At 44.1% G+C, this 20,281-nt stretch overlaps 1 protein-coding gene across 1 annotated transcript in view; it reads right to left on the reverse strand.

The window, feature by feature from the left end:
• Positions 1 to 19,992, reverse strand: part of cdc40 (cell division cycle 40 homolog (S. cerevisiae)) — a 24,573-nt gene extending 4,581 nt beyond the window's left edge. The window contains 14 exon segments of the mRNA XM_023974340.2: positions 2,077 to 2,221; positions 3,378 to 3,454; positions 7,422 to 7,555; positions 7,881 to 7,996; positions 8,620 to 8,721; positions 11,468 to 11,513; positions 12,762 to 12,836; positions 17,107 to 17,246; positions 17,384 to 17,480; positions 17,638 to 17,777; positions 18,566 to 18,652; positions 18,804 to 18,933; positions 19,040 to 19,126; positions 19,808 to 19,992. Of these exon segments, the coding sequence (XP_023830108.1) occupies positions 2,077 to 2,221; positions 3,378 to 3,454; positions 7,422 to 7,555; positions 7,881 to 7,996; positions 8,620 to 8,721; positions 11,468 to 11,513; positions 12,762 to 12,836; positions 17,107 to 17,246; positions 17,384 to 17,480; positions 17,638 to 17,777; positions 18,566 to 18,652; positions 18,804 to 18,933; positions 19,040 to 19,126; positions 19,808 to 19,981 (1,550 nt within the window). The 5' untranslated portion in view covers positions 19,982 to 19,992.
• Between the last annotated feature and the right edge of the window lie 289 nt (positions 19,993 to 20,281).

A 20,281-nucleotide genomic window follows, 5' to 3' on the forward strand; every position in this document is an offset into this window, starting at 1 on the left:
GCTTTCGCTGTAAAGCATTTTTTAAATCAGACACTGTGGCTGGATTAACGAGAATTCTATCTTTAAAATGGTGCCTAATACTTGTATGTTTAAGAAATTTGATTTATGAGATTTTTGTTGATTTGTATTTGGCGCCCTACATTTTCATTGGCTGCTGTCAAAGCACTTCATGATAACAGAAGTGAGTGCTACGGGGCGATTAGTCATTTGGTTCAGTTACTTTCTTGGGAACAGGAACAATGGTGGCCATCTTGAAGCATGTGGGCACAGCATCCTGGGATAGGGAGAGATTGAATATGTCCGTAAACACTCCAGCCAGCTGMTCTGAGCATACTCTGAGGARGCGGCTAGGGATGCCGTCTGGGCCGGCAYCCCTGCGAGGGTTTTACTCCCGTCGGCCACGAAGAAGGAGAGCCCACGGTCTTTGTTAACCTGTCTAGGACTGTTCCGTGACATTTCACATTCTTAAAATAAAGTGGTGATCCTAACTGACCTAAGACTGGGAATATTTAATTGGATTAAATGTCAGGAATTGTGAAAAACTGAGTTTAAATGTATTTGGCTAAGGTGTATGTAAACTTCCGACTTCAACTGTATGTAAGAATGCTGTTCATTGACAACAGCTCAGCATTGAACACCATAGTACCCTTCAAACTCATAATTACCCTTCAAACTCATAATTGAGACCCTGGGTCCTGGACTTCCTGACGGGCCGGCCCCAGGTGGTGAAGGTAGGAAACAACATCRCCACTCCACTGTTCCTCAATACTGGGGCCCCACAAGGGCGCATTCTCAGCCCACTTCTGTACTCCCTGTTCACCCATGACTGCGTGGTCATGCWCGRCTCCAACTCAATCATCAAGTTTGCAGACGACACAACAGTAGTAGGCTTGATTACCAACAACAACGAGACAGCCTACAGGGAGGAGGTGAGGGCCTACGGAGTGTGGTGTCAGGAAAATACACTCCCACTCAATGTCAGTAAAACAAAAGATGATCGTGGACTTCAGGAAACAGCAAAGAAAGCAGCCCCCTATCCACATCAAAGCGACAGCAGCAGTGGAGAAGTTCAAAAGTTTTAAGTTCCTCTGTGTTCATTTCACTGACAATCTGAAATGGTCCACGCACACAGTGTGGTGAAGGCGCAAGTGCCTCTTCAACCTCAGGAGGCTGAAAAAAATGTGCCCTGCCAACGAAAACCCTCACAAACTTTTACAGGTGCACAATTGAGAGCATCCGGTCGGGCTGTATCACCGCCTGGTACGGCAACTGCACCGCCCACAACCGCAAGGCTCTCCAGAGGGTGGTGAGTCTGCCCAACGCATCACCGGGGGCAAACTACCTGCCCTCCAGGACACCTACAACACCCGATGTCACAGGAAGGCAAAAAAGATCATCAAGGACAATAACCACCCGAGCCACTGCCTGTTCACCCCGCTTCCATCTAGAAGGCGAGGTCAGTACAGGTGCATCAGAGGTGGGACAGAGATTGAAAAACAGCTTCTCTCTCAAGGCCATCAGATTGTTAAACAGCCACCACTAGCACAGAGGCAGCTGCCTACCTACAGACGTGATATCATTGGCCACTTTAATAAACGGAACACTAGTCACTTTAATAATGCCACTAAGAATGTTTACATATCTCACATTACTCATCTCATATGTATATAATGTATACTGTATTCTTCACAGTATCTGTCACTGCTCATCCATATATTTTATACTTATATATTCTCATCCCATTCCTTTACTAGATTGTGTGTGTATTAGGTTTTGTTGTGGAATTGTTAGATATTACCTGTTASATACTGATGCACTGTCAGATCTAGAAGCATAAGCATTTCGCTACACTCGCAATAACATCTGCTAACCATGTGTATGTGACCAAAAACGTTTTAATTGATTTCCGCGGCGATGTCACTGAACATCAGAACCCTGAAGCCCTGGGTCATATTCATTAGAAAACGGGGAGGGACTACCTGAATTTGTCCAATAAGAAACTATTGTTTCGTTGCAAAACGTTTTGCTACTGTTTGCAATGGTGTGCTCTAATGAATGGGACTCTGCGTGTCTTACCTCATGTCTGGGGAGAAGTCCACCTGGCAGGCGTAGCCAGCCACCATGTGGCCCTTGAAGATCTTCTTCTTGTTCAGACGGAAACGGTTCTGGGCTCCAAAGATCAGGATTTGGTTGTCCATGGACTGGCAGGCCAGCCACTTACCTACGAGGYGAGAAAATACAATATCATTTAGAAAAGGTTTTGATTTAGAGTTATTCAGAGTGCGGTTTTAGTTTGAGCTTGCTGATGTTAGGGGTTGAGCCCAGGTCAGGACTTCTCCAATGGGCCTGGGCCAAGGCATTTCAAAAAAACATATTTCTGTTCAACCRTTTTCAGAGTGTGAAAAGCAGCTAATGCATTTGAGGAGCTCAGTTTTGTTTGGAATGGGATACAACTGTAGAAACAAGCCAGGTTGGTTGAGCTCAAGAAAATGCTAGTTTTTATGGTCTGTATGAGTGGACCWCCACAGAAGACTGCACTGGCAGCTCTTCTCCCTAACCACTTGAAAAATATGAGCCTTCCCTGTGGAAAATTTGAAGACTTTTGATGCCCGAATGCCCACTTGGGTTACATCCCAAATGACATCCTATTCCCTATATAGTGCACTACTTTGGTCCCTGTTCAAAAATAGTGCACTATATAGTGAATAGGTCACTATTTGGGACACACCTTTTATGTCAACCTCACAGACGTTCAGTTAGCTAGCAACCCTCCCGTCTCTCTCCTCCTCAGACACTGGGACTCAGTAACAGCAATGCTGGTTGGGCAGCCGTGACAAAGCATTTCACGAATCACTGCTCTTCTTGAAAAGAAACATGATGGAAATTCCTAGTGTGTGTGTGTGTGAGTTCCACTGCGTGCGTGTCCTGCCTTTGAGCGCCTCCCTACCAAACCCACATAAAAAGGACGCCATTATCCCAAAATGTGGATGAGAAACGGATGAAAACAACTGGGCCAATTTCGCCCGACTGCTCCGACCTCGGCTCTCTTTTGTTAAAGTGGAGAGAAAACAACAACGATAAGAGGAAGAAAGGCTCCGTACGCACTCCCAGCTAGGGCTGCTGCCTGGCTGCCATTTAGGAGTGGAGCTGTGGGGGACAGTGTGGAGTGGTCTGCTCTCCCAGTGAGAGTTCATCCATTATTTAGACTAAAGAGAAACAATCCATGTCAGGACAAATATGAACAGCTCAGAGAAAGATATGGGGGACGAGAGGATGGGGGAGAGGGGTAGGAAGGAGGGGGGGGGAAATAAAAAGCTAAGTGCCAGAATATGTACACCAATCTCTCTCTCTGTCTGTGTGTGTCTGTCACCACTCACCATTGGGTGAGAGTGTTACAGRAGGCATTGAGTGCATACTGGGCTCTGCGATYTACTTGAAGTCCACGGGAATGTCCCTGTAAAACATAACAAATCAATTAGAGTACAGTCAAGTACGGTCCAAAGGTCAACCATGACATTACTGGCATGAGTATTGACAACTAGCAGCAATGCTCTCAGGTTTGGAAACATTCACAAAGTCATGCAATGCAGCTTGAGCTGTTTCTAAGCAGGACATGATTCTAGCAGACATCCAAAATAGAACAACGACAGTACAGCTAGGATCCAGACAGTGCTGGCATTACAGATATGTAAATAGTATGCATTTCCAAGCCATGTTTGGAAATGTCTGGATGTTTGGGGCGGCAGGAGTCCTAGTGGTTAAACCGTTGGGCCAGTAACCGAAAGGTTGCTGGATCGAATCCCCGAGCTGACAAGGTAAAAATCTGTCATTCTGCCCCTGAACATGGAAGTTAACCCACTGTTCCCCAGTAGGCCGTCATTGTAAATAAGAATGTGTTCTTAACTGATTTGCCTCGATAAATAAAGGTTAAGTGAAAAAATAAAAAATAAATAAAAGTTTGCTTAAACGCTTGCATCCAATTAAATTTACACTTCCCCTCTCTGTGCTCTCCCTTTCTCAACCCTCCACTCTCAGAATTTTAGAGTCAAATGGAGGTATGTTGTTCTTGGGTCTGCCCAGCATCATCCAACTCGCTGGTCCTGTCCCACCTGGCTGCGTGACAGACAACAACCCCAGTGGCAGCCTGCAGATTGTCCATGACTGTTCCTAACGTCATGTGTACGTGCGTGTTGACTTGATCCCCTCACTCAGTAGTCTCGAAAGCCCGACCCTAGGAAGCAACAGTGACTAGGGTCTGATTTCAATGACYGACTCTTTGGCAACTTCAATACGGGAAGAAAAAAAAGAAGGTTGGATTTGGTCGGGTTCGAGACTMCTCACTCAGTGGGAGGCTGTCTATTTGGACTGAGGCCATCTCTGTCTCGCTCCCTCTTCCATCCCTCCCCCTCTCTCAGACAACAAACAGCTGGAGTGGTTTAGAGTAGCAGTGCTGCACAGTTCTATCCTATAAACACCAGCTAGGCCTATCTCCACCCGACAAACCAGGAACAGAAGGAAAAGGACTGCCATTTTCAAACCAGGGGGAACGACAGAAAAATAACAGCCTATGATCCCGAATACAACACCTTATCAACATAACATGCACATGCAGTCAGTCGTAGGATTAAACAAGATAAAATGTAGAGCAACCCAAAACGGCCCCCTGAGCYAGTGCTGGCTGACGTCAACAGCGGAGAAGTCAGGCCAAACTCAAGTCTCTGAACACAAGCAAAACATGTGAAATCTCCTCTGAGCTCCAAAAATAACCCTGCTCTCAATGTGTCTGCGTGGCTGGGAAAGAGACGGATAGAGCTGGGAGAGAAAAAGAACAAGGATAGGAATAACACCACCAGAGTTTGTAGTGGACTGCTGCRATTTCCTCCCGGGTTTGTGTTGTTAATAAAGCCCATAAACCGTCAGGTGAAGTTGTGTTCCTGAAGACCCTAACTTGCCCCAGTCAGTCCTAATCCACATTAACAGCTTCACTCAGAGTAGGACTGCTGATCTATGATCAGGTCCCCTTGTCCATGTAATCAAATTCATTGTGATTTACAAGACAAAACTGATCCTAAAAATCAGCACTCCTCTGTAACACTTGGATCAAAAGGGCCCRTGGTTTATATCTTACCCTCTACAGTGTCTAATGTAATTGATCCATAGGGGGTGCAGAGCCGGTAGCCACTGGGGGATGGTTGGCAGTAACTCTCTGTGTGTGTGTGTAATTMATGTGTTTATAATAAGAACTTGATGCCCCTTGCTGGCATAGTGTAGTACACTGTATTAATTCTAAATCGTGCCCAGCCCATCTCTACATCCGCAACAAATATATCTCAACTACTGACAGCCAGCCTCCGAGAGAGCTCTTCACTCTGTGGGTGTGTTGTCCACAAAAGGAGCCAKGGTGGTGGTAGAGTTTGTGATATGCCTGTGTGTGAACAAGGACTCATTCCTGTCTCATTCCAAATCCCCATATTTCCCAAATTCACACAACGTACCACCTCTATCTCCATGTCAGTGATGTTGACTCCATGTTTATTTCTGCCTAATTCAGCTGAGCTGGGGAGAGGGGGAGTCCAGAGCCAGCCAGGTGGTATCCAGGGGAGACAGAGTGGGGGCAGTAAAGCCTTTCATTGGCACAGGTTCTTCTCTCCACCATAATAAACACCTCTCGCACCCCCACTACACTCCCATAGCCCCTGAGAGGACCCTGAATGAGTCTGCAATCCACTCAAATACTCAACACTCAAAGCCAAAAGACTGTGCATGTTTCACACTCTACCCTAACAAGCACATTCTATTGTGAAAGATAACAAGTGCAATGTCTCCAATTAACTGTCAAAACTACAGCAGAGACCAAAACGGTGGATGTGCACTCAAGCCCTTCGCTCACATAGGCTGCGTTTACACAGGCAGCCCAACTGATCTTTTGCCCAATTATTGTCAAAAGTATCCAACCTGGTTTGTCAAAAGACCAATTAGTGGAAAAAGATCAGAATTGGGCTGTCCAAGAGTGCATATCACTCCCTTCTCACCAACCAAACCAACTCCCTCCACTACTAAACCCACACCTGGCACCCTCTTCCTACCAGTCAATCCTACAGCTTAAAACACACACGCCAACCGGATATTGCAGAAAGAAACACAACTGATTGAAAAAGAGGTATTTAGTAGAATCTGTGTTCCCTCTAAGAATCCTTGTGAAATGCCCATCCTTCGTCACCGGGTCTTAAATATTTATCATCTTAGCGGTAAACAGACCAGCGGTTGTTTATCACCATGGGAACCAAGCTAATTTGCAAGTCGTTCTCGGCGAGCTTGGTGATTGGCGGTTGAGTGGAAAGACAGAACATGAATGTGTCAACAAGGTGTCAAACATACGGCCTGCGGGCTGGATACGGCTCGCGAGGGGGTCCAATCTGGCCCACAGTTGGTTAAAAAAAAAAAAAATTAAAAGGGAAATTAACTATATATACTTTAAAATGACTAAAACCAAATGAAACTGTGTAGAAATAATAATGGACTTATATTTATACATTGACTGTCTAGCTCGGTAATTATCACTGTGAACCACAGGTGGCTGCGGAGGGGAGAACGGCTCATAATGGACYGGACGTTGCAAATGGAATGGCATCAAACATATGGAGATACCATTCCAAAAATGCCGCTCGTCATTACCACGAGCCCTAATTAAGATGCCACCAACTTCCTGTGCTGTGCAGTCAATGGACCTACATTCATACATTTTCTTGACTGTCCAGCTCGCTAATAATGACTACAGTCAGGGAGCATCAGACATTTAAAAAATGGACAGAGGACTATTGTTTTTTTTGTTGTTTTTMTTGTTTAAATTGGACGCCATGGAAATAACACATTTTAAGTACGGCCCTTTGGACATCGTTGAAGACCGAATGCCGACCCGGGGCAAAATMTGTTTGACACCCCTGGTGTCAAACCTTTTGTATTTTTCTATAAAAATCTAAAACACGTCACGAGCAAATAAGTAAACATGAGAGCAGAACAGGAGCAGTTATGCAAGACCCTGACATTACAAGCTAGGCACGTCGCTAGAAGAGGGGACTTCAACAGTAGTGAACTTCCCATGACCTGCCACCCATAGCAGCACCCTAACCCAATTCAACCCAACACATTCCTCCTCCACTTTCACTTGCACTTTATGACTTGTGAAACACTCTTTGGCAATGAGTTCAGTTTGCAGAGAGGCATCTAGAACACCGGCAGGACAAGCTGTTGGCGCCAATGTACAAGCAAGCTATATTATGCAAATGAGGTATAATACCAAGAGTGATGCTACTCATCAACATAACGGTGCCGATTCAGACCGTCAGCCAAAACACAAGCTTGAAAGCTATGGTAGGGTCGGTGCAGACAAGAAGCTCAGCAGTCTCTTGTTTGTCACTTACCACTCCCACACGCGGAGGGACTTGTCGTCAGACGTGCTGACGAAACGGCGGTTCTCATCCACAAATGTGATGGTGTTGACCGCTCCCAGGTGACGGTCATACTCCTGAACCACCTCTCCTGTCCTCGCGTCCCACTGGGAGAGGGGGGGAAGCACAGGATGGAGAGAAGAGATCAATTAATAGATATTGAAAACAGGTTAAACACACCGGTAATGTGAACGATAAATTACACAACACTCCTGTCATAGACAAACACTGGAACACACACACCAATATTACAGTTTAATAAGGTGACAAAATTATTCAAAAATAGAGAGGGAGAGAGATTGTCTGTTTAAAGAGTTAATTGCTTTTCCAGCGAGGGGACTCTGCCTAGTAGGTTGTTGTCTTTCACAGATCTCTCGCTCGCTCTCTCGTATTGCCACCAGCCTCTAGGTAGCGTGTGTGTCATGACAGTACCTGAACAATCTTCTTATCTGACATGCCAGCCACAAACAGATTCTGCTTGTCCTCGTCTGGGTTGAACTTGACGCAGTATGGCACCTTTCTGTTGGTGAAGCGGGAGATGCACTGGCCTGTGGAAGGACAGTTTACTACACATTTGAGAAGAACCCACACAGATTGTCTGCAACACACATTGTCATCATTATAGTGCAGAAACACCCAGACATAACTTCCCGGTGGCATTATGGCAATTCAATCAGATTTGTCAAAACCAACATCCTCAATACAATTGATGAATTCTCATTAGAAATGTGCCATTTTCAATTAATCAACACAAGTTGACAGAATGTACATTAAATGTCCCCTAACCATACAGCCCGCTGACTCGTACACAAGGCGCTATGACAAGTCAGTGGTTCTACAGAACAACAAGAGGCAGATGAGTCTCTCTACTGCCCTCTACTGGGAGAGCAGAGACTCTCCCTGATCCCACTGGTAGTACACAGATCTACACAACATACTTCTATCTGAATGTTCAACCATGCTGGCCACCTTCAGCAGGGCATAACATTATGAAACATTCTCATAGAATTGTGCTAAACAGAACTGACGTGCTTCTCGGAATGTCAAGTAATCGTGAAAGCTCTATTTGTGCCATTTCTATCATTGCCACGACTGTTCTGTTCAATGACAGCCCCCAGACACGGTGGAACGTTTGTGGCAATTCTAACATGGTCACCACGACTGAACCGACCCGTCTCGGTGTCCCAGAGTTTGAGGTAGCGGTCGTAGGCTGCACTCATGTACTGAGACCCAGTGTTGTTGAAGCAGATATCCCGCACTGCTTTACTGTGGCCTGGAGGGAGAGACACAGAAACACACACATTTTATATGCACATATTCCTCCTGCTCTGTTATTCTGTCAAAGCCCCTGATCAGACTGCCTTTCAAATCACATTCATTGGTGGAATATAAAATCACAGACAGAGGGAAAAAAGGTAAGAAAGAGATTGAAAGCCAAAGTGGAACTGATGGTCAGAGAGAAGAGGTGGGTGGGGAGAGGGGGAGGGCYCATCAAGGAAGAAAAACAAGCTTAAGCACAAAGGGGACATGGAGTGAGAAGCTCTCTACTATACCCCACTTTCRCTCAACTCATCCCCCTGGTCTCCACTCCTTCCTACGTCTATCCCTCCTTCTCACTCTCTCCCTCCCCTCTGTTTAGAGTTGAAGTCGGAAGTTTACATACGCCTTAGCCAAATACATTTAAACTCAGTTTTTCACAATTCCTGACTTTTAATCCTATTAAGAATTCCCCGTCTTAGGTCAGTTTGGATCACCACTTTATTTTAAGAATGTGAAATGTCAGAATAATAGTAGAGAGAATGATTTCATATTTTATTTCTTTCATAACATTCCCAGTGGGTCAGAAGTTTACATACACTCAATTAGTATTTGTCAGCATTGCCTTTAAATTGTTTAACTTGAGCTAACATTTTGGGTAGCCTTCCACAAGCTTCCCACAATAAGTTGGGTGAATTTTGGCCCATTCCTCCTGCACCAGTCCCTCCTGCAGCAAAGCACCCCCACAACATGATGCTGCCACCCCCATGCTTCATGGTTGAGATGGTGTTCTTCGGCTTGCAAACATAACAATGGTCATTATGGCCAAAAAGTTCAATTTTTGTTTCATCAGACCAGAGGACATTTCTCCAAAAAGTACAATATTTGTCCCCATGTGCAGTTGCAAACCGTAGTCTGGCTTTTTTATGGCGGTTTTGGAGCAGTGGCTTCTTCCTTGCTAAGCTGCCTTTCAGGTTATGTCGATATAAGACTCCTTTTACTGTGGATATAGATATTTTTGTACCTGATTCCTCCAGCATCTTCACAAGGTCCTTTGCTGCTGTTCTGGGATTGATTTGCACTTTTGCACCATGGTGTTTATACTTGCGTACTATTGTTTGTACAGATGAACATGGRACCTTCAGGCGTTTGGAAATTGCTCCCAAGGATGAACCAGACTTGTGGAGGTCTACAATTTTTTTTCTGAGGTCTTGGCTGATTCCTTTTGATTTTCCCATGATGTCAAGCAAAGTGGCACTGAGTTTGAAGGTAGGCCTTGAAATACATCCACAGGTACACTTCCAATTYACTCAAAAAGCTTCCAATTGACTCAGAAGCTTCTAAAGCCATGACATAATTTTCTGGAATTTTCCACGCTGTTTAAAAGTTACAGTCAACTTAGTGTATGTAAACTTTCTGACCCACTAGAATTTTGATACAGTGAATTATAAGTGAAATAATCTGTCCGCAAACAATTGTTGGAAAAATGACTTGTGTCATGCACAAAGTAGATGTCRTAACCGACTACCCAAAACTTTAGTTTGTTAACAAGAAATTTGTGGAGTGGTTGAAAAACGAGTTTTAATGACTCCAACCTCGTGCACYTAAACTTCCGACTTCAACTATATGTGTGTGTGTGTCTATAGAGTCAGGTTAAGTAACGTCTGGTCCCGCTGGTCTCTCTCCCCCCTCTCAGGCGCCCCTCTTGTTATGAAAGCCTACAACGGCAATAACAGGTTCCCGTCGAGGCTAGCCATCTGTCTGTCCACGCTCTAACCAGGCCTATCCCACATCCCATTACAGACTCCTAACCCCACAGGCACTGTACAGACCTGGCTTCTGATGTGTTGTAAGGTAGGGCAAAACACACACACACACGCAAGCTAGACATCGTCACCACACACACACACGTTAGCACTTTAGTTAGCTCGCTTGCTACTCTGAAATAACCCCACTGCGCTCTCTGAAGCTCCATTGCTGAAACACACGCACTCTTCATCTCTCCATTTCTTGCCCTCTATACACCCCATCCCCCTATCTACCCAGGGCTGTTGAATTATACATGGTGTTTGAGGGAGCCGACAGGCAGAACCACAGCTGAAGGAAAACAATCTACTCTGACAGCCCAGCCTGTCCACAGGAGGGAGGGATGGGGAGTGACCTGCATGCAATTCCCAGCTCCGTGCCTCTGTCTACTCCAAACCTATCCTCAACACTCAGCGGAAAGCTTATGTTCCATTAATGTTCACTTAGCGCTCTCTCTCGAATCTACTCCACATCTTACACCCCTCCCCCCCAACAGTGTCAGCTCACATTCATGTATTAATGCTGAATTAACGGTCCGCTGCAAGAGAGTTCTGGAATAGTGGGAAACAGGGTAATGAGATGTCACTCTCCTTGACCGTGGCCCAGTGCGACGCTCTGACACACTCTTTCATCCATTATTCCCCTGATGTTCGAATCAAGTTCGCTCCGCATTGAATTAGAAACATTAATGAGATCTGCCAAGGGAGAGGAGTGTGCTTGATTGGAATCCAACTAACTTGTACTGGTGGATAGATTGTATGTTGAAGTGATGTGCTTGATTGACTAAGAATTGCATTTGGMTTTGTATACCCTTAGAGATGACAACACTTAGGCTGGTTAGTGGTTTGAGCTAAGGTCTTATTCTCTTAACCCTAGGGGCATTGTAATCCCTGTAGCAAAACACACGAAAACAGAAACACAYAGTGTGAAACAGTAAACAGAGATAGTCCACTTACCGATAAATGTCCGTATGCACCTCCTCTCGTTATACACCTCCCACAACTGAGGAGAGGGAAGAGAGAAGAAAATATTTTWAAAAGCACTGTGTGCACTTTAACTAGATTCGACCAGCATGGGCCAGTGTCTGGCAACCACTGAGGGTCTCATAAGAAATCAGCAAAGGGCTCATCTGAGACAGTAAGAGCATTAAAACCAGTAGGCCCCTGGTTCTACCAGACACACAAACAGTGAGMAGTCAGGGGCCCAGAGACCTTTTGACAGAACAGAGCCATCTTTATATCTAAATCCACAGGATAGAATGACTAATCTAAGCCATGGGAGAGAGAACGAGACAGATGGAGGAGTGAGAGAACAGAGGGGAAGAGAAGACGCTCCTTCTCCAAAAACACGTTGGTTTGCCTTAGAGAGACATCATAAAAATAAAAAATAAATATATCTGGCCAGGAAAGGGGAGATGAGGACAGGAAAAATGTAAGATCTGACTGAGTTGTCACCCACAAGAGTCTAAGCCCTGTCTAAACCAGGTAGGTTGGGGTTCAAATAAGCTAAATGTAATTGTTTTAAGGATCATTTTGCTATTTGATTTAGAATTTTAAGACCCCTTGAAGTATAACAAAATATATTATAACATTATTTGAACCAAAAATATTTTGGCTTACTGCTATTAGGCCATGCAAACGCATTGAATAACTGATTCACTACATGGAACAACAGATAGTACCCCAACATTTTTTAAAGTAAGTTTGTTCTGAAGTCTCTGTCCTATATCTGAGAGATATAAGAAAGATCAGGAAAAATGATGTATTTCATTTATACATGCATTTAACCTCATATTTTTGGCACTAAACAGTCTCCACATTTACAGTACTTCCATAAAACAATGCAGCTGGTCCCGGGGGACCATCAGACAAGTATTTTGAGGCCMGTGAGTGTCCTAGAGCAAAACCACTGACATGTACGCGTTTGTGAAAAGGTGAGTGTGTAGACCAAACTGTTAGGACGCTACAGACAGAAGTTYACAGATCYYCTATACCYACATCASACGAGTCCCAAGACGCGTGTGAGGGTCGTAGAGCAAACCGGAGACCACCATCATYWTCGTGAGAGTGTTATCCTTCCAGAGAGGGGTCATAATAGTCTATGTAGGCCAAACCGTTTGCACACCTTTCACCTTCGACAGATTGGAACGCATCCAACGCAAAAAAACAGATATCTCTAGCTTAATCTGACAGATTTTGGGTCCTCAGTGAGGACTTGATGGTGTCTGAGCGAGGCAAGAGTGTTCCTTACCTTGACCTTACAGTCCATAGAGCAGGAGAGCAGCAGGTGACCTGACACAGGAAACAGACGGATAGCACTGACCCCCTAGAGAGAGAATGAGAGAGAAAGAGGTTAACGTGTGGACATAATAGATTATTAGAATATTAATCTGCCCGTCTTTGAGCATGCAGGTGTGTATGGTATTGCTATAATTCCTCTTACATACATTTGCAGCCAAATATATTGGCACCCTTGCGCGTTCAAATAATTCCCCATTTCTTCACAAATAAATTGAAGACTGTCTTCACACCTTGTTATCGGATTTCAACATTGCATAGGCAATTCCATTTTGTACACTTGAGTTTACAATTTTAAATGTGGAAATAAAAGACAAGTGGCATTGATAAATGAATGGGCACCCCAGAGCTAGTACTTGGTTGCATAGCCTTTGGGTAAGATAACTCCCGAAAAATGCTTCTTGTAGCCAGCAATGAGCTCGCTGGCTGCTGTTTTCAGCTCTCGCCATAGATTATGGATGGGATTCAGATCTGAACWATTRRCTGGCCACAACCTMCAACAAAGAGACGYTTTTTGGACACTGGGTTGAACATTGCACTCCCAATGGGGGATGGGGAGAGTTATTTTCTTTGAATGCTTCATCTGGTCGTTGGTAAACATAAGAAGACCCCACTGCAGAAAGAGACAAGAATGCCTGATTGAACTTCTCAAAAACCCACCAAAACAAGCCTAAATCCTGGGGGAAATGTTCTGTGGACCAATGATACAAAACTAGAGCTCTTTGGCATTACAGATCAGTGCTGTGTTTACTAGGGATGCAACGGTACACAGTATGTTGTCGAACSGTTCGGTACGCCCCAAACGGTTCAATACYCACATGTGAACCCGCGGAATTACGATATGCCTGTCATTTTCCTATAATTTCCAAAACGTGTTGATTGCGCTGTAGACTACACGCACGTTGTACATTAAGATCCACAGACGTGCAGCTTATGAACAGGCAAGGGAGGCAACTGCTTGGGGCCGTTAGGGGGCTCCTGAGGGCTGACAAACTTTAKTCCACAGCAATATGTCCAAATGTAGTAACCGCAGTGACCTCAACCCCATCCCCCTTAAACAACCAATGGACGATTTGTAATGACATCTCAGTAGGAAACCTCCCTAAAAAGGGGCCCCATGAAGCGAGGGGAACCTAAAAACAAATATTCTCCCAGCCCCAACGTGACAATGGCGAGCACTAGCGAGAAGCAAATTTGAAGAGGCTCTGCCGTCTTTCAAATGTTTATTTATTTATTTTATTTCACCTTTATTTAACCAGGTAGGCAAGTTGAGAACAAGTTCTCATTTACGACTGCGACCTGGCCAAGATAAAGCAAAGCAGTTCGACACATATAACACAGAGTTACACYTGGAATAAAACAAACATACAGTCAATAATACAGTAGAAAAATAAGTCTATATACAATGTGAGCAAATGAGGTGAGATAAGGGAGGTAAAGGCAATAAATAGGGCATGGTGGCGAAGTAAATACAATATAGCAATTAAAACACTGGAATGGTAGATTTGACAGTAGATGAGTGTGCAAAGTAGAAATACTGGGGTGCAAAGGAGCAAAATAAATAAATAAATAAATAAATACAGTAGGGGAAGAGGTAGTTGTTTGGGCTATTTATAGATGGGCTATGTACAGGTGCAGTGATCTGTGAGCTGCTCTGACAGCTGGTGCTTAAACCTAGTGAGGGAGATAAGTGTTTCCAGTTTCAGAGATTTCTGTAGTTCGWTCCAGTCATTGGCAGCAGAGAACTGGAAGGAGAGGCGGCCAATGGAGGAATTGGCTTTGGGGGTGACAAGTGAGATATACCTGCTGGAACGCGTYCTACGGGTGGGTGCAGCTATGGTGACAAGCGAGCWGAGATAAGGCAGGACTTTACCTAGCAGGGTCTTGTAGATGACCTGGAGCCAGTGGGTTTGGCGACGAGTATGAAGCGAGGGCCAGCCAACAACAGCGTACAGGTCGCAGTGGTGGGTAGTATATGGGGCTTTGGTGACAAAACGGATGGCACTGTGATAGACTGCATCCAATTTATTGAGTAGGGTTTTGGAGGCTATTTTGTAAATGACATCGCCGAAGTCGAGGATCGGTAAGATGGTCAGTTTTACGAGGGTATGTTTGGCAGCATGAGTGAAGGATGCTTTATTGCGAAATAGGAGGCCAATTCTAGATTTAACTTTGGATTGGAGATATTTTATGTGAGTCTGGAAGGAGAGTTTACAGTCTAACCAGACACCTAGGTATTTGACATATTCTAAGTCAGAACCGTCCAGAGTAGTGATGCTGGACGGGCGGGCAGGTGCAGGCAGCGATTGGTTGAAGATCCGCTGTGTGGGAACATTTTGGATTCAGTGTTCAATACGATGACGAGGGTAAGACCGTAAACAAAGTGCAGTCTGCAAGCATTGCTTTGCCACCCTAGGCTACTCGAGTGGAAACACTAACATGATGTGTCATTTACGTCGCCGTCACCTGGCCGTATCCCTTGCAGGTGGAGCTTGAGCAAAGAGAGTCCACTCCTTAGCGAAAACAACAATCTCTCACTGCTGCCTTCCAACAACAATTTGCGACAAATTRAGAAAAACAAAGAAATAACAAAAGCAGTGGGAGTATTCATAGCCAAAGATTTGCTGCCCTATTCATTGTTTAAAGGGTGATGTGTTTCAATTTTTTTCTTAAATAAAGATACCYAAACCATACCGTTACCGTAGCCCACAAACCGTGATACATACCGAACTGTGGGCCCACTGTACCGTTGCATCCCTAGTGTGACCAATGACCAAATTAAGCATTCAATGAAAAGAACACAGGACAATCTAATATGGGAGGTTGAATAATGTGAGGTGAGAGCTCAACACTTCAGTTGGTGGAGGGCACCTCTCAAACATGAAAGAATTGCTGCTGAAGAGTGGGCCAAATTGCTAGTAGAAAGGTACAGCAAGCTGATTGATGGCTAGGAGAAGCGTTTGTCTGCAGTCATCTTGGCCAAAGTCTTTGCAATCAAGTACTAGCTCCGGGGTACCAATAATTCTGTTCATAACATTTGTCTTCATTTTCTAAACTACATTTGTAAACTTAAGTGTACAAAATGTAATTGCTTGTGCAATGTTGAAAATCCAATAAGTTGTGGAGACCAGAGGTGTCGCAATTTCAAATTATTTMATAAGAAATAGGGAATTACTCTAGAAAAGTGAAAGGATGCCAATATCTTTGGATGCAACTGAGTGACCGATGAGTGTTCCCTCACTCAACCTCTGAAAAGTAGGTTTGGGTGGTCTCAAGATTTTCATAACATTCCTTCTCATACTGGGGTATACGGTATTACTGGAAGTGCACACAAGAGGCGCCATCTCTGCTGTAACCAAGAAGCTTGATGTTGCAAGCCATCCACTTAGCAAACCAAATGCATAGCTGGAGCCCTGAGCTGGAGATAATTTATTTGGCACATCTTAGATAGATAGTGAACTTATAGTTTTAACCCCCCCTCCTCCCCCCCAAGCTTCAGGGTGCCACAACCCTGTTTGCGTGCATGATAATACCCACTAACAACTTGTCTTGGATAACACTGTTCCTCTAATCATAGACAGTTCAGTGTGTGAGATTAGACTAAAGGACACTCCACACTTTACACAAACGCAGCGTTGTTTTCGACATGCTTTTGTGCTGTTACTTTTTTGGAACGGACCGTATACCGACGCTGTTTGCGTAGGGCCCAATAGCCCGCCTTATGGCTAGCAGCGCAGCATAAAGAGATGAAATCCTTCTTGAATTCTAAGGCTAGAGGCAGAAATCAGGCAAGCATGTCTTGCMGCACACTGATTTGTGCCAAGACATGTTGCTCATGGCATCTGTCAAGCAGGATATTTTAATCTAAATCACAATGGRGTTACCAGAAAATCTGTCTAAACTCGCTATTAACCATCTACCCGTCTCTCCTCTCATCCATGCATCCATCCTCTATCCACAAACACACTAGCATGCTGCATTTGTATTCAACCCTCTTTACTTTTCAGTCTGCAACTGGCTCCTGTGTAAGTGAGATGGAAGCCCTGCTCATTTTAGACCCGAGTGATCCGGCCCCCTCTCTCGCTACTGCATACAGGCAGAACCAAAGGCCTGATCACATCTCCACTACCTCTGTTGCACAAGCACTTTCTTTCTCTCTCGCTCACATTTCCCGTCTCTGTAAATATGACAGACGCTGTGAAGTGTGTATCACGGTACTATAATAGCTAACCCCGATGAGTGCATTTCAAAATACTCCGGTACACAGTATGCTACCCTAGCTAACACACACACCCTACCTTGGTGTGTCCAGACCAGACGTGGATCTGTTTCTTGGGCAGGTAACACTTGTCTGGGATGTCTGCAGTACGCAGGTTGATGCCCACGTCTTGGGGTACGTGGAGGTATGACCTCCCCTGGTAGTCGTACGCATCTTTGACTGGAGACACAATAGATAAACAGTAAGACATTGAGAACTTACTACATAATGGTCGACAACTCATTATSTTTTAATTTGAGTGAGTGCTGATCAGTTCAGTTATGTAAGTAGTAATGGCGGAGATGAGTGTTAGTTACCATGGAGAATGGTCTTCTCCTCCGCCGGAGCCTCTTCCTCGTTCCTTCCCTTCTTCTGCCTCTTGGCTGTGATCTCGTCCAGCTCCTTCTGTTCCTCCTACAGACCAATCAGCAGAAAACAATTGGTCAGAATCAGAGAATATCTTTCTATGAGGAAAAGCAGTTAAGTCCAAATAATCACACTGCTGCTGTATAATTACAAACATCCAAATTTTGTTTGAGCTTCACATAATATTGTTTGATTCATTGATTACCTCTGATGGTTTGGCGCCGTCCTTTTCATCCGCGTATTTCGCCCAGGGCCCGAGGTAATTGTCAATGTCATTTGCTTCACCTCCTTGCACCTTTTTCCTCTTGTCAGTCTTCTTTGGGCCAACCTCAAACACAGTCAATCCTACGAGAGGAGAAACAAGAGAAACTGTCATTTTGTTCTCTTTCTTTCACTGACTGTTARAGAAAGCAATGACTACACTATACATTTCAACGGCTTTCCATTGCGTTTCAAAACATCCTCTTTACCGGCTAGCAATATGCACAATGTACAAGTGACGCGTCAATTTTACTTCCGTATTCCTTGTTTGTGGCTAAGAAMGAGAACATGAAAACACGGCTATTTAAGATAAAACTGTATATTAAATTGCATACTTGTTTCCAAGTGCTGTGTTTCAACGTATTTGACGGCTAAGAAGAAGCAAGAAGCCGAAAATCTACACACGAACTGCAAATCTTATGACAGCTTGGCGGGATATKATTTTTTTTCGGGAGGGATAGCATTTTTCAAAAGTACTGGCTGGCAATGTTCAGTAAAAACAAATGTGTGTAAAATAATATACAACATCAAACAGCCTATTAACAGGTTCTTACCGTCCTGTAAGTCCTCAGCTCAAGCAGGCACGCTCCGACATGCTACCAACGCAGCAGGGGATGTGGTCCAAATCTTTCCTAACTCCCGTTGATGTCTTACTGTGTCAAATATTTTGATAACAGACATCGGGTATGACTGAATCAATACACGAAAACAAATATGAATATGATATATGTTAAATAACCAKGTTTTCATGAATTTTATGATATATTCCTGAAGCCCATTCAAGAGAGTCGGGACATGACGCCGGAAGTATGACGTAGGATGATGTCACTTACACAGGGTATCCACCACAAGCAAAACGAGCAGGAAATTACCTTTCTTTTTCTCTGCCTCGTCCACTGCACCGATGTAGCTATTGGAGGAGTTTTGGCTTGTATCCACAGACGGATCCAGAGCATAGCCTGAAAGCAACGGCGATTAACAAGTGAAAAAAATAACTAAGATGCTACATTCCTCTAAAACTTTAGATTCAAGGTGAAAGGAAGGCTGACCACTTCACAGCTAAACATTCTATCATAGACAATGACTGGGGTGTGAATAAGGTATATTTACCAAAGGTGGAGAAGGTCCTCCTCTGCTGTTCAAACATAAAGTTGTTGACGTGAGCAGGCTCTGCATAGCCAGACAGCATATTCCTGGGTGCAGCCATCTGTTGACTTTTATATGGGTTGACAGGACCCAACTAGAAGGGGTGCAACGTGAATATGCTAATGATGAGCATCTTAGGTAGGTAGTCAGAATGAAGTAAGGCAGTTTACTTGACTAAAATGTTTTAACGTTAATTTTACCTCTGGTGCAAACATGGTTTCATATGTGGGGTTGTAGGTGACCTCTTTGAGAGAGGGGTCCAGATGTACGCCAGTCTCCACAGCCTCCTGTTGGAGTGAAGAAACATGACAGGTTTTATACTGCTAACCATTCTGATCAATCATCAAACTATGAAGACACTTAAGTTAAAGGGGCTTGAAGTTAGCTGTCCAAACATCTATCCTGTGTTGCGTTCAGTTCATTAAACGTTGTTACCTTGGGTGACGACAAAAACCGTCACGTTCAGTACAAAACGTTTGTACTGAACAACAAGTTTCCCACAAACGTTGRGTATCATTCTTAAGCATTCTTTGAATTGAGATGCGTCCGCTTCCGTTTGACGGAGTGTTGGCTGATCAGTATGGGTGACACTTGAAATCGCAAAACTCGTGCAGGCCAAAGTATCGCCCTATAGGCCACCATAATCACAACGTTTTTCAAGTTATCGTTAACAGCAAGTTGGCTATCTAACGTTAACTAGCAAGCTAAAGACAACATTTTCCCGCCTGACCAYCTAACGACATTACTGAACCCCTTTTGACTCAGCTAGCTACTTAGTGTTAAGCGTCAGCATCAAATTATTATCGACTAACGTTAGCTACATTTGTGACTTTACTTTCAACGGTCTATGTAGTGTAGCTAACTAAGTAGCTATTAAGTTAACGTTACATTTCGGMTTTTTTTCTGTCACAAGCTAACGCTAGCTACATTAGCAGCCGGCTAATKATTTGCCTAGCTATCTCGCGTACCTTTACGGCGACCTCGGGAGCTGAATTGAGGACAGCCAGTGACATTGTTTTGCCAGATTTCAACGGTTGAAGYTGTGCCAGAGCATCGGGGTCAACCTTTTCGGGAATAACATGAGATTTGGTCTCATTATCTGAATCTGAATCGCTCCAGTACGAAACGAGGGTGGCCGCCATCTTTGATGCTGTGAAAGCYCTACACTACCGGAAATGTCCTAAAAGTAAAATATTCACGCTGTAATATTAACGTGAACAAATATATAATAAACGTCAACATTGGGAGAGATTCATTATTTAGTTAAATATTATGACAAAATGTGTATTAACATAAGTCACTCCTATGTTTTCAATAGATGAGTGATCTAAATATTTAATCAATGCAAATTAATTTTAATAACCTTTCAGGATATAATTCTCTATTGGTTGTTGTCTGAGGGAGTTCGATTAAGCTGAGCCGTGGTGCACATGGGTTTGCCC

The sequence above is a fragment of the Salvelinus sp. IW2-2015 genome, linkage group LG28 (genome assembly GCF_002910315.2).
Source record: "Salvelinus sp. IW2-2015 linkage group LG28, ASM291031v2, whole genome shotgun sequence".
In the NCBI taxonomy this organism is placed as follows: Eukaryota; Metazoa; Chordata; class Actinopteri; order Salmoniformes; family Salmonidae; genus Salvelinus; species Salvelinus sp. IW2-2015.